This window comes from Arachis ipaensis, chromosome B01, assembly GCF_000816755.2.
Source record: "Arachis ipaensis cultivar K30076 chromosome B01, Araip1.1, whole genome shotgun sequence".
Taxonomy (NCBI): domain Eukaryota; kingdom Viridiplantae; phylum Streptophyta; class Magnoliopsida; order Fabales; family Fabaceae; genus Arachis; species Arachis ipaensis.
This window is the reverse complement of record NC_029785.2, coordinates 125,507,605-125,525,582: the sequence shown is the minus strand read 5'-3', so window position 1 is coordinate 125,525,582 and position 17,978 is coordinate 125,507,605. Positions and strand designations below refer to the sequence as shown.

General features: G+C 35.3%; 2 protein-coding genes across 3 annotated transcripts; both read right to left on the bottom strand.

Moving 5' to 3' along the window:
- LOC110263083 lies at positions 9,152 to 10,657 on the bottom strand. Of its 2 annotated transcripts, none has more exons than XM_021103682.1 (2): positions 10,641 to 10,657; positions 9,152 to 10,551 (listed from the first exon to the last, which is right to left on the bottom strand). In XM_021103682.1, the coding sequence occupies exon 2, from the start codon at positions 10,518 to 10,520 to the stop codon at positions 9,291 to 9,293; it is 1,230 nt and encodes a 409-aa protein (XP_020959341.1). In that variant the 5' UTR covers positions 10,521 to 10,551; positions 10,641 to 10,657; the 3' UTR covers positions 9,152 to 9,290. The 2 variants fall into 2 exon arrangements, with proteins under 2 accessions (XP_020959341.1, XP_020959346.1); XM_021103687.1 differs by lacking the exon at positions 10,641 to 10,657 and adding an exon at positions 10,587 to 10,613 and having other exon boundaries at positions 9,152 to 10,554.
- LOC107613286 lies at positions 12,522 to 13,529 on the bottom strand. Its single transcript, XM_016315222.1, has one exon. The coding sequence runs from the start codon at positions 13,527 to 13,529 to the stop codon at positions 12,522 to 12,524; it is 1,008 nt and encodes a 335-aa protein (XP_016170708.1).

Sequence of the window (17,978 nt, the reverse complement as noted above, 5' to 3'; positions counted from 1 at the left end):
AGATTCATATACAAAACTCCTTACATAATAACTCAATATATTACATATTTAAAACATACAATTCCTATCCCTCTTACAAACTTGTAATAACAAAGACGAGGGGAGAAAATAATCTAATGAATACAACAACATATAAGCCAAACGCAGTGTAACTCTTCATAACGCTTCTTCCGGTTCCTGAAAAGGTAAAGTTGTAGGGGGGGTGAGAACCTAACCACACGGTCTCACCACGCAGTTTCAAAGTTGTCATAAGAAGATATTTAATAAGAAAACTGTTTTCAAACTCAGTGATTATCATCGCCTTATGAATCTTTTAAAAACCAGTAGGTAACCGTTCAAGACTTTTTCAAAGAAACAATGTTTAATCTAATTGAAATCCGAAACCTTTCTTTTCTTATAAGAAAATCTCAATCAGAAACCAACCACGCAATCAAACAACACAATCATTAATGCAACACCAAAGTTCATTCTCAAATGTAGCATGCCAGGACAAACACAGGCAAGACAGACAAGGAAAGCACAAGTAGGTAGCAATTACAGCAAATAGTTCAAGTAGCAGTTAAGATAATGCTTAAAATTAAACCTTTTAAAATAACTACTTCAAATGAAACTTCTAATTTTATAAAATTTTGGCAGCATCTCCTCTAAAACTCGGATTCTGCCACCCTTTTCGGGTCCCATCTAAACATTTCTCAAACCTTTTCTCATCCATTTCCAAATCTCTTTCATTTTTCCAGAGTTGAACCAGCTCCAATATCAATTTATTTTCAAATCAAACCAATTCCAACAATAAAACTCTTTTTAAAATCAAATCAGCTCAAATATTAAATCATTTATAAAATCAGACCAATCCAAAATCAAACCTCTCCCAAAATCAATTTATTTTCATATATCAAATTATTTCCTAAAATCGATTCATTTATAAGTAAACTTTAAAACCAAGAAGATCCACCTCTCATAATAATCGAGTAAATAACATTTCAAACCGGTTTTTACCAACAACCATAAGCCACTTACGCAATCAAGCACCAAATAATCCAATCCAACAGATCATCACATTCACAAGACAAATGTAACCACAGAAGTTTATCCTTTTGCGTCAATATCTATTTATCACAACTCTGTAATGTAAAATAGATTTTAAGAAAAACCCCTACCTCGTTCGCGATTCAACTACGCGACAAACCGCATTTCTATTCTTATCCCACAGCAACAACATTAATACTGACCGTCTCCGCAGCAGCCACAGCCTCTAAACACAATCTTAGCCCAATCCTAAAATATTAATGTCGCGTAAAACTCAATAATCTATAACATAACAGCAACTAAAAAAGTTTGGAACAAGGAACGACTTACTGGACTTACAAATAATCAAGAAAACGGAGCAACAGCAGCTCCAGTGATGACGCAGCACCTTGATGCTGTATGCAGCAGCCATAGAACTCAGCAATCAAGACCCATAACTCGATCCTATGACACCAAAACCTCAGATCCTCAAACAACTTAAAACAGAAATACCAATTTAAAGGTTTTGGAACGCATGGCTTACCTAAACAAGGATGAACGGCTGAACTGAAATAACGATAACTCCGATGGTGGTTCCGGTGATCACCCACGCCACACCCGGTGACCAGAACGGCGGCAACGACGGTGCAGCAGTTCAGAACAACAAGCAGCGGGGGTGGGTGACTGAAATAAGCATGCAGTGACGATAAAGGTTCCCGGAATCCAAAAGAACATAAACCAAACTTTAAAACCCTTACCGACAGTGGGTTCTCCGGCGGCGGCAGCAGGATTTCGAGCGGCAGAAGCGGCGATGGCTGGCGCGGGTCTCTCTTTTCTCTCCTCTGCTCCCGAGCTCGCTCTCTCTGGCTCCTCCATAAGTGGCGGCAACCGACTCCGGGATGAGGACGACGACGACGCGGGTACAGTAGCGGCGGCGACGGCTTCACGGTGTGGGCGACGCTGGCGACAAGTGCTGGAAAGAGAATCAACTGATAACTTTAAAGGTAACTCTTGAATCGAAGGAATTTAATAAGATCAATAAGATGAAAAACAATGTAGTATTTTGAAACGAATTCAAGCTGAGTCAAATAAATATGAGGTTTACAAAGAAGAATATCTAAAACCAAAGACAAAATTCATAGAACCCAAGAGTATGATTTAAAGATACTCTCGAATGCATTGCTCATAGGGAATGAAAAACTTAAAGAAAAATCATTTTATGTTCTAAAAGAGAAAATGAGTAACAAACATCCTTCAAAAGATTAATAAAAATGTAAATGTGGCATTATTTCAATATAAATTCAAGAGGAAATAGATTACACAATTTGTAAATGGAAAGATTAATTTGGCTAAGAGCAAAATTGTATTTTCTCTTCTTTTTTAAGCATGTATAAAAACTATAATCTTGTTGGAAGAAAATCTGAGATAAAGTTTTACTCATAAAAGAAAAGATGATGCATTACAATCAAACAGGTTTAAATCACATAGAAATTTTCAGAGTATAAGGTAAAGGAGTGTAAGCTAAATTGAAAGCGATTTTATTAAAATTTCAATAGATGTATCGCCCCAAAACAAGTTCAAATCACACCAAAGAGAGGCATTGCTCAAGTAAAACAATTCTAGTCAGGGACAATTTTGCATAAAAATAAATCGAAACTTGTTTAAAAAGGTTTAAATTAAAACAAAACTTCAATAATATACTTGAAGTCACAACTTTATAAGGATGTTCAATAATATTATTATGTGCTAAAAAGGAAACTAACTCAGTTTAAGAAAGAAACTTAAATTAAAGGATTTCAATTAGGATTCATAAAGCATGTCACTCATAGAAACAAAAAGCTTAAAAAGGAACTTAACAACTTAAAAAAAATTGATTCAAAACTTAAATTCCTTCAAAAGAATTCAAAACCTTTTCAAAAATGGTTCAAAACAAAATTCTGAAAGTATATTTGAAATAACCACCTCGCAAGTATCATTTAAGAAGATTACGATGTGCTTAAAATGAAATCAACCCATGGAAGATAGGACCTTTAAATTAAGGGAATTCAAACAAGAACTCATTGGGTATGGATTATCAAATGAGTTTCCAATTGGTCTAAAGGAATACAAAACGCGCCAGCAAGACAACTCAATCAATAGAAAATTCTCAAGAAAGAACCTTTGACTAAAGAAAGACAAATAAAAGGACAAATGGTGCATTAGATGGAAACGAATTAAAGTTGACTCGGATGAGAATGAGATTCACAAGAAATGAAAAACTAAGACTAATAGTGACGTTAAAAAAAATAAAAGAGTAGTTAAAAACAGAATTAAATATGACATCCATAGAAATAAAAGTTTAAGAAAGAAATTGATCCATTCATGATAATAAAGACATGAGTCCAACATTTTTTTTGTAAGAACAACAATTGCATAAATAATATAGTATGCTAAACCAAATTCGAATAAAAATAAATTAGGTGAAGCTTACCAAACAAAACCAACTAGAAAGAGACAAAAACCTTTTTTTGAAAAATATCTAAATATATAGTCAAATCAGGATATTCGTAAAAATTGTAATAAAATTGTTAAAAAATCAAATTGTATTTAAAGTATATATACATTTCCATAAATCAGTGAAGAAACAGGCGAGGTATTAGAAACAACTAGTTTTAAACTGTATAAGAAACTTTCAACGTTTATATAAAGAAGTACATATCAAATTAAAAGCGGTTGTATATTTCCAATCAAAAACGGTTTTGTTAAGATTTAAAGAATGGCTGTAATTGTTATCAAATAAGAGGAAAACTAAATTACAATTTATTTACAAAAGACTCGAAAAATGAACTTAAAAAGGTGTCCTGCATCAAAACAGATTCGAATGTATATATAAAAAAAATACATGATTCAAAAAGAAGTGCCTAAATAAAGAAGGTAAATACACCAAGGGTTTTAAACAGGCATATGCAGTTAGGATCAAACAAAAGCGTACGTAAACAAGAGAGTAGGATTGAAAGATAATCTGTTCACTTTCCAAGAAAAGTATCGCAGACAAGAACCTTAGAGCATACCAAGCAGGAATAAGATACGTGATATTTGCAGAGTTCAAGACACCTAACCGAGTAACCTCAAGAATTAACTCCTAACGTTTCCAAAACCCGCGATTCGCATTACCTATGACTCACAAATTGTCTATGATAATCCATTAGTGCTTACATAAACATAATTCACTAGTGTTAAGCTGGCCAAACTTAATACCAGGGATTATGCAATGCAAGACTAATGGCATTAATCAATAGACCGTCATGTGCATAAGCTCTAATTCTCGTTATTCAAATAAGACTTACTACATGACAGACTCTTAGAGTATGCAATTGAAGCATAACCGGTCCATTCCTCAGGCTCTACAGGAAAGACTGCTCTGATACCATAATGTAACACCCTCACTATCAGTAGTCACGCTTCCGGCTGCGCCACTCTGATAGCAAGAAATATTACGACTACTTTACATACTAAATACTAAAATAGGAGCCTGTGACTCGACACTGTATCGCTGATTTCTTTGAAAACTAGAAATAAATATTTTATCTTAAGAACAATACAAGCAGGCATATATTCATATACAAAACTCCTTACATAATAACTCAATATATTACATATTTAAAACATACAATTCCTATCCCTCTTACAAACTTGTAATAACAAAGACGAGGGGAGAAAATAATCTAATGAATACAACAACATATAAGCCAAACGCAGTGTAACTCTTCATAACGCTTCTTCCGGTTCCTGAAAAGGTAAAGTTGTAGGGGGGTGAGAACCTAACCACACGGTCTCACCACGCAGTTTCAAAGTTGTCATAAGAAGATATTTAATAAGAAAACTGTTTTCAAACTCAGTGATTATCATCGCCTTATGAATCTTTTAAAAACCAGTAGGTAACCGTTCAAGACTTTTTCAAAGAAACAATGTTTAATCTAATTGAAATCCGAAACCTTTCTTTTCTTATAAGAAAATCTCAATCAGAAACCAACCACGCAATCAAACAACACAATCATTAATTCAGCACCAAAGTTCAATCTCAAATGTAGCACGCCAGGACAAACACAGGCAAGACAGACAAATCAATTTATTTTCATATATCAAATTATTTCCTAAAATCGATTCATTTATATTACCAAGTAAACTTTAAAACCAAGAAGATCCACCTCTCATAATAATCGAGTAAATAACATTTCAAACCGGTTTTTACCAACAACCATAAGCCACTTACGCAATCAAGCACCAAATAATCCAATCCAACAGATCATCACATTCACAAGACAAATGTAACCACAGAAGTTTATCCTTTTGCGTCAATATCTATTTATCACAACTCTGTAATGTAAAATAGATTTTAAGAAAAACCCCTACCTCGTTCGCGATTCAACTACGCGACAAACCGCATTTCTATTCTTATCCCACAGCAACAACATTAATACTGACCGTCCCCGCAGCAGCCACAGCCTCTAAACACAATCTTAGCCCAATCCTAAAATATTAATGTCGCGTAAAACTCAATAATCTATAACATAACAGCAACTAAAAGAGTTTGGAACAAGGAACGACTTACTGGACTTACAAATAATCAAGAAAACGGAGCAACAACAGCTCCGGTGACGACGCAGCACCTTGATGCTGTATGCAGCAGCCATAGAACTCAGCAATCAAGACCCATAACTCGATCCTATGACACCAAAACCTCAGATCCTCAAACAACTTAAAACAGAAATACCAATTTAAAGGTTTTGGAACGCATAGCTTACCTAAACAAGGATGAACGGCTGAACTGAAATAACGATAACTCCGATGGTGGTTCCGGTGATCACCCACGCCACACCCGGTGACCAGAACAGCGGCAACGATGGTGCAGCAGTTCAGAACAACAAGCAGCGGGGGCGGGTGACTGAAATAAGCATGCAGTGACGATAAAGGTTCCCGGAATCCAAAAGAACATAAACCAAACTTTAAAACCCTTACCGACAGTGGGTTCTCCGGCGGCGGCAGCAGGATTTCGAGTGGCAGAAGCGGCGATGGCTGGCGCGGGTCTCTCTTTTCTCTCCTCTGCTCCCGAGCTCGCTCTCTCTGGCTCCTCCATAAGTGGCGGCAACCGACTCCGGGATGAGGACGACGACGACGCGGGTACAGTAGCGGCGGCGACGGCTTCACGGTGTGGGCGACGCTGGCGACGCGAAAAGGTTTCTGACACGGTGGTTGGACCTCAGCTTGGCTTGAGATCCCGCTCTCTCTCCCTCGCGCGTCTCTCCTCCCCGCGTGGTCTCCTCGGCGCTTGCGCCAACGGCGACGCGACAGCGTTCCTGAGCTGCGCGGCGGCTTCCTCGCGATACTCTTCTTCTCTCTCAGATCTCCTCTCTCTTCTGTCAGCAGCGGCGGCGACGGTGACAGTGACACCCACCGCGCCGCCTCCCTCTTTTTCCTCCCCTTTCCTTCTTTCTTTTCTTCGTTCTTCTGCTTTTGCTTTTCTTTCTTTCTTTCTTTCTTTCTTTTGATATGTTTACTGAAGGAAAGAAAACAGGTGTGGCGGCTAGGGTTAATTTAGGGGGTTAGGGTTAATTTGGTTAAAATTAGAGTTTTGATTTAATTTAGGAAAATTTGTCTTTAAAATCTTTAAAAGTAGGGTTAATTTAGGGGGGTTAGGGTTAATTTGGTTAAAGTTAGGGTTTGGATTTAATTTAGCAAAATTTGTCTTTAATAATTTTTAATCAAATTAGGATTTGCTTTATTAATTTCAAATCTAATTTAATTGTCAAAACTTGATTTAATTACTTCTAACAAAATAATTTCTAAAATAAAATCTTTAATGAATAAATAAATTGAAATTAACTCATAATAATATTTTTTTAGAAAATTATGGGTCTTACAATAAGCTCCCTTCACCTAATACTTCTAATGTCTTACCTTTTGAATTACTACATAATCAAGCCCCTGATTACTCTATTCTAAAATTTTTTTGTTGTGCATGTTATCCATTTTTAAGACCTTACAATGATAAAAAATTCTCTTACAAATCACAATTATCTATCTTTTTGGGGTATGCACCCAATCACAAAGGATATAAATGTTTAATGAAAACTGGCAAAATAATTATCACTCGACATGTTTTTTATGAAACTTCTTTTTCTTATCCTCAATTATTTCCTATTACCTCTGCTCCTTACATTAACAATAAATTCTTTCAAATTTCCTTAAGTATCCCTCTTTTACCTGTACCTGCTTCAATTTCTATGGCCACTAATCATGATGCAGATCCATTAAACTCTAATGATGATCAACATTCCAATCAATAATCCTCACTTTCAAATTCTAATACTGATCCTACCCCTCAACCTGGTAATAATCATGATGTTCAACCCTCTAATACCAGTGAAACTCAACCCTCTATTCTTATTTCAGGTAAAGAAATCTTGTTATCTTCTACTACACGTACCCAAAGTACTCATAATCAACACCCTATGGTCACTAGATATAAGTCTGAAATTTATAAACCAAGAGCATTAAGTGCACTCACTTCTTCCTCAAGTACTGACCCTCAATGTCTACAAACACCTCCTACTTTAGTAAAACAAGCATTACAGCTTCCACACTGGAAGAATGCAATGCTATCTGAACTTCAAGCTTTAGAACAGACACAAACTTGGTCTCTAGTTCATCCAAGTCCCAATTCTACTGTGATTGGTTGCAAATGGGTTTATGCCATTAAAAAAAACCCAAATGGCTCAGAAATGCGCTATAAAGCTCATCTTGTAGCTTTAGGGAATCATCAAATTGAAGGGCTGGATTTTACTGAGGTATACAGTCCTGTGGTTAAACATGCCACTATTAGAGTGGTTCTCACTCTTGCTCTTTCTATGAACTGGCTTATCAATCAATATGATTTTAACAATGCCTTTTTAAATGACAAATTACAAGAAGTGGTATACATGATGCAACCACCAGACTTTGATAATGGTGACTCTAACGCTGTTTGCAAACTTCATAAAGCTATATATGGATTAAAACAAGTACCTCGTACTTAGTACATTACATTATCTGCAGCTTTAGGCAAGTTTGGCTTCACTACAACAAGGTCAGACCCTTCTTTATTCACTAAAAGAACTTCTTCTTCTATGATTTTTATTTTAGTTTATGTTAATGATATACTGGTGACTAGTAATAATCAAAATGAAATACTGCATCGATGCAGAAATTACATGGCATGTTTGCTTTGAAATCTCTTGGCACTTTCAATTATTTTTTAGGAATTGAGGCCACTAAACTAAAATCTGGTGCATATCATTTATCTCAAACTAAATACATAAAAGATGTGTTATACAAGTCAGGCATCATTGATGCTAAGTCAGTCCCAACACCTATGATTACCTCAGAAAAAAGCTCTCTAAACATGATTTTGAACATTATTCTGATCCTACTCACTATCTTTCTATAGTAGGGGCTCTGCAATACTGCACCCTCACTAGATCTGAGATAGCATTCTCAGTAAATAAGGTAAGCCAATTTATGCAAAGACCTTTGCTCAGTCACTGGAGATCAGTAAAAAGGATCCTTCGATGTCTAGCTGGTACAACTGAGCAAGGTCTTCTTTTTCATCCATCTACTAATCTTCGAATTTTTGGTTTTGCAGATGCTGATTGGGCCTCTGATGTTGATGATAGGAGATCCACTTCAGGCTATTGTATTTTCTTAGGCACTAATTTGGTTGCTTGGTCAAGTAGAAAACATGTAGTCAGCCATACCAGTGCAGAATCTGAATACAAGAGTGTGGCAGCAGCTACAACTGAGATAAAAGGTTCCTCATATCTGAATACATAGATGTTAACTGAAATAAAAAAGAGACATGATAAATTGCAATGCTACCTTATCTCGAAATCAAATCATGACAACCAATCAAAAAGCATGGTGCAAAAGTAAAATCAATAATTTATCCAAAATTCCAGGAAAAACAATGACTTGTTAATTCAAGTAGGGTCATCACTTATTTATGTTAACAACATAGAATGAAACCCATGATATCTCAAAAAGCATAAGCAAGATGTCATCACTTATTCTAAATTCACTCAGACGAACAGCAATAGTGCAAATATCTCAAAAAAACACAGGTAATTTTGAGCTAAAAAGAATATAGACATAATTCAAGCAAGATCATAATACTCAAAGACATTATTATTTAATTCATTGTTCATTCATAATCCTATTAAAAAGGACAAAGGAGGATAAAAAGCCACAGTAAATAACAAGAAATGTTACTATCATATATCTGTCGTATAGTGAAATCTTCCCCCCTTAATAGGTGGCCAAACAAAGGTGTGGCGCATATCATTAGCAAGCCTCGAGTTCTCCATGGTGTAGACACACTTCTTATGGACAGTTACTTGCAAGAAATCTCGCTCCATGGGAGGAGCCCCGCTGTCAAGTTGCAATGCTGCAAAGTCCTTCGACAACGACAGTGTGAAAAATGAGAAGAACAGCAACAATTTGTCTCCGGAATCCTCTAGTTCCGCAAAGAGTATTGCACACACCTTCCCGTTGCCAAGGTCAACAAGATTGACTCTGGCCCCATCTTCCATCTTGGGTTGACTACCCTCAAAAAACACATCAAGGTATTGATATAAGGCGACACGGCCATTCTGGTAGTTAACCAAAATGGCAAACACCTTCTCCGAGATAACAAGTGGTTCATCAAACTCCTCCCCATACTCATCATGCGTAAGGCAAACCGTGTAGTTGTTGCTGCTGCCGAGACCCAGAAGGGGCACAGAAATTTTTGGGGGATAAGTATCACGAAAGGGGCCAAGTTCAGTACTACTGCAAATGTACCTACCATTCATGAATTTCGAAAGATTGTTATCAGCGTCGGGCTCAACTATCCAAGTCTCTGTTATGGGGTCGAAGTGGGCCAAATAGGAGTCTGTCTCGTTCCCCGTGTCCGATGAAACAAAGACGGTGTTGTGGAGGACGAACACGACAAGATCGGCACCTACCCGTTCGTAGTCCGGAGGAGGGTTTAACTGTTTCCAAACTCTAGAATCATGATAAAGAACAAAAAGTCCAAGATATATGGCCAGTGGATCTATACAGAAGTAAACATCGCTTGAGTCTGGCGTGTTTGCGATGGATGACCCATAAAGAGGGGCGGGTACACCATCCGCAGGCCAAAATCTGCGCTCATCAAATTTGAATTCGTAGGTGTTCCAGGAGTTGGAATCCGCACCGAGAGGTCTAGGGCAGGACACCGCCATATAGATCTTGGAGTCCAACTCGAAAGGACATAAATCAGGGTCTGGAAGTTTCAAATCGAAATCGAACGGTGGTGGAGGCAAACAAGTCCAATCTTTGACATCATCTTCTTGTTTCTTTAAATTGCTTAGTTTGATCACGAACAACTTGTTAGAAGTAAAAAGGCAAAGGCACGCTTCCTCCGCCATTTCAACATGCTCCGTTTTTTGCCTTTTTGTCTCAGCAGCATCCAATTCCGTCATCACTCTCTCTGATCGAACAATGAGATCACCACTGTGCGGTGGTGCTGCGGCAGCAAAAAGCTAGAATTAGGGTAAAGTACTGCAGAGTTAAAGCAGAAAAAAAAAGAAGGGGCTGTTGGCCAGTTTGGGTAAAGTACTGGAGAGTTAGGGTAAGCTAGTTCGAGGCAATACAAAACTGAGAGAAAAGAAAAGAAAACAATGGTGATGCAGTTTCATGAAATACATTTTCATTGACGGAAGCTCAATGTGGAATTTGATTATATGATATGGTCTGTGATTGTGAGTTAGCTAACCAAGTTTGTCTATAACTAGTGTAAAACCCGCGCGTCGACTAAATGTTGAATTTGTTAGTGTTTGTTCCTTAATATTAATAAGAGTAAATGTCCTTTCCGGTCCCTAACAATTTGCTCTAAGGACTTCCCACCCCCTAAAAAATCTAAATACCCAAATCGATCCCTATCTATTATGATTTCAGTACGTTCCAGTCCCTGCAACCGGATCCGAGCAGGTCACTGGCTGATGTGTCAGTAACTTGTCCACGTGGGTTTCTCTCCTTCATAATTGGGACAAATCGCCCCCTGTACCTTTGTTGAAACGCTGCGTTTCATTATGAGCGTTATCTCCTGGGTGTTCATAGTTATTTAGGGTTTTTTCTTTATTCTTCGTTGTCTTCATTGTGTGTAGAGTGAAGATAAAGGGTTTTCTCCTGAAGAACAATATGGCTATGAAAGTCAGAGATTCTTCTTCACGAACAGTGGAGGAAAGCAATGAAGCTGGGAAGAATTTGTGCTGGAGTCCGACTCTGGATTCCACTGGGAGTATAGGAGAAAAGGCAAACCAAGGCAAAAAAAGATTTGTAGCACCCAGATGTCATTGTGGCACATATGCAATATTGTTTCAATCTAGCACTGCAGAAAATTCGAACAGACTTTTTTTTGGTTGCTCTTATTTTAAGGTAATCATTTTTCAATTTTAGTTTTGTTTCAAAATTCCTTGCCATTACCATGGAGTGTTATTTGTTGCAGACCGCAGCTCCACATTGCAAATACTTTGCTTGGCTTGATGAATATGTTGAGTCATATTCACATAAAGCTTATGTCAATCAGAATGGTGTGGTTGAAAGTTTGAAGACGATGGAAGAAAGATTGGAGGCACTGGAAGTAATGATGGCAAAGCAGAAAATTGAAAAAACATTTGGAGGCAACACTAAATGCAGAACATTAACCACTTTTTTAGTTGGAATTGCAGTTACACTTATAATTTCATCAATTTGTAGTGGGTTAATTGAGAAAAATGTGAATTTGATTTAGTGTGCAAAGTTATGTAAATAGAAGACAACTACTTAATGTATTTTTGTTGAAATTCATAGCTTGTATGAAGACAACAACTGATGTTATGATTATTTACTCTAATACAGTGATACTTAATTTATTTTATTTCATGTAGTTATTAGAATTTAAAATAGTGTATTGAGATATTATCATATTGTATTATTATGAGTTTGTGAAACACATGTCTATGAAGATAACAATGTAAATAAATATTCAAATTTGTGAGAAATTTGGAATTGCACTCCAATTCCTGAGAGTTTCATAATAGTTGAAACCAACATATAAAGTGATTAAGTGATTCACAAACCAAAGCATGAGTATTTTACAAAAAGTTCACTCCAAAATATGACCTGCTCCAGAAGTTTCACTCAGAAGACCATGTGTGTTTTTTCAACTTGATACTAAAACAAAAACCAAAAAAATTGACTGTTATAAGTCATAAACTAATTATAAGTCAATTATATTGTGCAGAATTGCATTTATAAAACTGAAAATGGCATGCCAATTATAACTGTTACAAACATCTAATTATAATCCAACATGTGCAACAGAAGTCTATATCTAATAAGACAATTATCTTGTGCAGACTTGTATTTATAAAACAATATCTAATAATCTAAACAATATCTACACTATAATCCAACTAAACTCTGCAGAATTATAATCAATATCAGAATAGGTTGGCAAATGATGTTACCTTCTGTTGGTCGGACATGAGATTCCATCCACGCACTTGATGGTCTCCCAAATCATCCTGAAGTCGAGTTAAGAACCACATCCAGTTCTCTGTATTTTCTGCTCTTGTAACAGCATATGCAATAACGAATACATGGTTGTTAGCATCAAGTGACATTGCAGTTAGGAGTTGGCCTCCATAATACCCCTTTAAAAAGCATCCATCTAGGCCTATTAGTGGTCTACAACCCTTAACAAAACCATTTCTGCACGCATCTAAGCATATGTAAATTTTGTCAAACAGCGGTAGAGATTGCAGAATTGGGTCAACACACATGTCAGCCGTGCTGCCTGGGTTACTCCTGTGCAACTCTTGTAAATAATCCCACAACTTCCCATATTGTGCCTTGTCATTCCCAACAACAATTTCCCTGGCTGCTTTCAAAGCCTTTTGGATCATTTTTGGATGGACCTGAACATTGTAGTCCTGTTTCATATGCTCCGTTGCTTCCCTCGGTGTTAGCTTAGGCTGTGTTGCCAACCTTTTTTCCAGCTTATCTGTGACCCATGCCCTATCGGCCAAATTGCTTCCATAATCCCTTCCACATGTATGCTTGTTGTGAAATGTTTTTATCTCAAATGCCATTGTTTTTGAGTTCCTTGCCATATATATTAACCATGGACAGTTCTCCTCCGCACATCTAGCCCTGACCCTCTCCTTCTCATTCTTGATATACATGCAATCTCTTCCATCCCAAACAAATACATCCTTCAAGGCCTTCTTAAATTTCTCCATAGTCGAAAATTGCATTCCAAGCTCAAACCGAACCTCTCCATATTCATTTTCTTCATTGAAATCAAGTCCGTGCATTGTCCTCTGATCCTCAGAAGATACCGGGGTATGACACTCTTCAGAAGCATATTCATAGTTGTAGTCATCACTGTCACTCTTCTCATTAACCACTGCTGGACCTCCTAGTTCATCTTCTACTGGCCCTCCCATATCTGTTTCTACTGGCCCTTGGGCAGAACCCAACCCACTAGGAGGTGTCTCAATTCGATTTCCTTTACTAGATTCACCGTATAGCACATGTCTCTTCCTCCTCCTCCCAGTATACCTCTTTGATGATTTCTTACCATTTTTCTTAGGTGACACTTTCTTCTTGTTTGATGGAGACACAGATGCTTTTTCCTTTATTTTTTTTTATGTCTTTTTGGTGACTCAATATCACTACTATCAGTCTCAAAACTAGGAGGAGAAGGCTTGTAGGCCTCATCCTCGGCACTCTCGTATCCATCATCCGATGAGGATTCCTCTGTGACCACAACAGGCTCTTCCTCTGGTTCTGCCTTTGGTTCGACTGCCATTGGTTGACTTACCGGGTGCTCAAAGTAGATGTAGAACTCATTTCTATCTGGACAACTTAGAGTGGCTTCACACATGTCATTAATATCCTGGTCACCCTTAAGGATATGAAGCCCAAACTCCAGGTTTCTTGCTGCTGGATCAAGCCAGTAAATTTCTTTGTATTCTATATAACCTAATCCCCTGAAGAGTTCTTCCAAGTCCTTCTTGTTGACAAAATCAACATCCATGGGTGGAAATTTTTCAATCTTTCCATCTACGTATCGTAGCACTCCATTTGGATCTTTCTTGAGTATCCCACCATGATGAAAAACAGGGATAACAAACACAGACATCTGTAAAAATCCAAACTATAACTCAGTAACAGAGCTATACTTCAAACTTAATCAACAGCAAATAGACTAAAATATCTATCAGTTAAGAATTCTTAACTCATCAATAAGTAGAAAGGTAGAAACTTTCAAAGTTAACATCACTATTATAGTTTCGCAACAACCCTAACTCATCAAACAAAGCTAGTGCTTCACCCCATCCACCCATAATCAACATGCAGAGGAGAACTGAGTTATCAAAGCTAATTTCACTCCCACTATCTGACACACTCCTCAATTTGACTACAATAAAACATAAAGTAAGTAGAAGAGAACGAAAGATTGCTTACCGTTTCAAAGAAACTTGCCAAATGCTTCCAATGTCTTCCCACACAGTGGTGCAGCACGATCGCACGTCCTCAACGTAACGCTCTTTTGGAGGGAAGGAGAAAGGTTTCAGAGTTAGGGCCAAATGTAAATGAAGAGGGAGAGGAAGGTGTTTTATGGAATAACGCTCATAATGAAACGCAGCGTTTTCATATACTTAATCTAGGGAAATTTACATATTTAAATAAAATCAGAGAAACCTTTACCCAAATACACAAATCAAAAAGTTGTTACGTGCTTGTGCAAAATGCATTATTATGTAAACCGTGGAAGCCAACTACGGTTTCTGATTTATATATAAACCGTGGCTGGCAGGGAGGTTTTATGAAAGGAAAAGTTTGGCTGTAAACCGTGGCCACCAACCACGGATTAGGAAGGAAAAGTGTTAGGCATAAACCGTGGTTGGTTACCACCGTTTATGAGAAATTTTGCGTTAAAAGTAAAACCTCCTAGGCTCCCACGATTTACGTTTATATGTATATATATACATAATCCGTTTATGCTCAACACAGATCATTTGGAAGCAATAAAAATTTTTGAAACCTTCGTAGTTGAGAGAGTTTGAGAGAGAGGGTGGGAGGATTTGCTCAGGTTTGAGTGGTGGAATCATGGAGGATTTTACATATATTTTTAAAATATAATATAGATACATTTTTAATTATATTAATAAGATGATTAATTTACGTCTGAATTCACAATATAAGAGTAACTTTTGTGAAACACGTTGAAAAGGATAAAAGTGTGTTTCAGTACTTTAAACGATGTTATTTGATGTTTGACAACTTTTTTTTGAACGCCAATTTGATTCTGCATCCCAAAAGCTCGTTCATTAGAAGCAAAAAATTATAGCTTCTGCATTTACTCAACCCACGTTTAGGTTGTTGCTTGTTATTATTGGTTTTTCCATAATTTTTTCTAAATAAATGCTAAGAATATTAAAATAATTAAAATAATTATAACTTCTGCATTTACTCAACCCACGTTTAGCTTCTGCATTTACTCAACCCACGTTTGTATTAAAAATATTTTCAAAATGCATTAAAATTTGTTTCTGACTTACTCCGAATCAATTTACTTTCATCAAAAATATTTTTCATAAAAAACGTGGGTTGAGTAAATGCAGAAGCTATAATTTTTTTGCTTCTAATGAACAGCTTTTGGGATGCAGAATCAAGTTGGCGTTCAAAAAAATAAAAGTTGTCAAACATCAAAGAACATCGTTCAAAAGTACTGAAACACACTTTTATCATCTTCAACGTGTTTCACAAAAGTTACTCTTATATTGTGAATTCAGACGTAAATTAATCGTCTTATTAATATAATTAAAATGTATCTATATTATATTTTAAAAATATATGTAAAAATGTATCTCTCAGCAGGTTGAATCTCACCCACATATATATATAAATATTCCCTCCTCATAAACCGTTGTAGGCTACAAGGGTTTATGCCAATTACCATTCCTTCATAAACCGGTGCTAGCAGCAAGGTTTTATGAAGATTTTCTTGTATTCATAAACCATGGTAGCCTACCACGGTTTATGGTCATTTTGTTTCAACACGTAATCCGTCCCTACCAGCCACGGTTTATGTATAAATCAAAAACCGTGGTTGGCTTCCACGGTTTACATAATAATACATTTTGCACAAACACATAACAACTTTTTGATTTGTGTATTTGGGTAAAGATTTCTCTGATTTTATTTAACTATGTAAATTGTCCCTTAATCTACTTTATTGTATTTATATATAGTTTATCTATAAAAAGATTAGTATATATTTATTGAAAGAATTAATTTATTCACTATACAAAAAAATTAAGTGATTAATCTCTTTTGTTATGTTGATGTTTAATTCGATTAAAAATGATAATATTTTAAAAAATATTTTAACTAAATTGAAAAAATTAGATTAATTAACTATTATGTAAATGTGAAATTAACTATTTAAAATGTTTTTTTAGTATATTTTTCATCCTTCGTGTCATTTGTTTCATAAATTTATTTTATTTTTTGTTTTTTTAATTTATGTACAAAATTGTTTTCCCTCACTTCCTTTATTAATATAGTTAAGAATAGTAAATAAAATAAAAAAAAATTATGGTTAGATGCATCTTTATCATTTTATTTTTATTTTTGTATTAAATTACTAATCATTATTTACATCATTGCATTATTTTTTATCCAAGCATCCACATATTTATATTTTAATTATATTAAGCATAAATAAATAATTGGAAGAAGTGGTCTACTATTTGAATCAATCATCCAATAACTTAATTTTCTGACTAAATCATTGATCGCATTACTATATAAGTATCTAACTATAATCAACCCAAATTTTTATATGCAAGAACAAATATAAAATATATATCGCAAGATATTTTTCGTGAATTTTTTCTTAGCATAAAGATTTCGAAGAGTCTTCTCTCCTTTGAAAGGAATTTTTTGTAAAAAATAAAATTAGGTGAAGAAATTTTTTATTAATTTCAGACTAAAAATATGCATTACACATTATATATATTTTGTCAAGTTTTTTGGTCAAAAAATAAATTTCACTTTTCATAAGAATTTTTCTCTTCTTTCTAGTATTATTCTCTTATCAAATTGTTTAAGAAAGATCCTCTGCCTCCCATTTATTTAAAAAAGAAGAAAGAAAAAAACACTAAATTCAAAAGAAACTTTGATCTTTTCAATTTCTAACTCAATATATTTTTGAGTGAACCTATCCCACTCATTTCTTTGAACATTTTTTTCAAGTTTGAACTTAAACTCTTTTACTATGATTCTCAAAATAAGCCTGACCCACTCATGCTACTTATTTTTTAGGGTAAAGTATCGTTTTTGTCCCACGTTTGGGGTAAGTCTGATAGTTATCCATAATGTTTGAATCGTCCTATTTAAGTCCTTAACGTTTCAAAATTGACTCAATGTTGTTCTGCCATTAGAAATCTGTTAACGGAACTGACGATGGGACAAAATTGAGACGATTTTGAAACGTTAGAGACTTAATTAGGACGAAAATGTTAGGGGACTAAAATGATACATAGAAATAAATTTTAATTTTATCCTTCAATAATATCATTTTTTATGGTACATAGTTATTCAATTATTTTTTAATCACATCTAAGTAAATTATACTTAATCACATTAATTTTATTCTAAATAAATTTATTTTTTTTATAATTTTACTCCTAAAAATTTTTACTCATCATAAAATATTTGTAGAATTATTAATACATAAACTTGTGGGAAAAAAATGTTACATATATAATAAAGTAATGTGATTCTAGTCATTTTACAGACATTTCATGATGAGTAAAAATCTTTAAGAGTAAAATTAAAAAAATAAATTTATTTAGAATCAAAGTAATGTGATTAAAAAATAA

Coding starts and splice junctions, on each gene's coding strand:
- LOC110263083 (XM_021103682.1), bottom strand. CDS start 10,520: ATGACGGAATTGGATGCTGCTGAGACAAAAAGGCAAAAAACGGAGCAT.
- LOC107613286 (XM_016315222.1), bottom strand. CDS start 13,529: ATGGGAGGGCCAGTAGAAGATGAACTAGGAGGTCCAGCAGTGGTTAAT.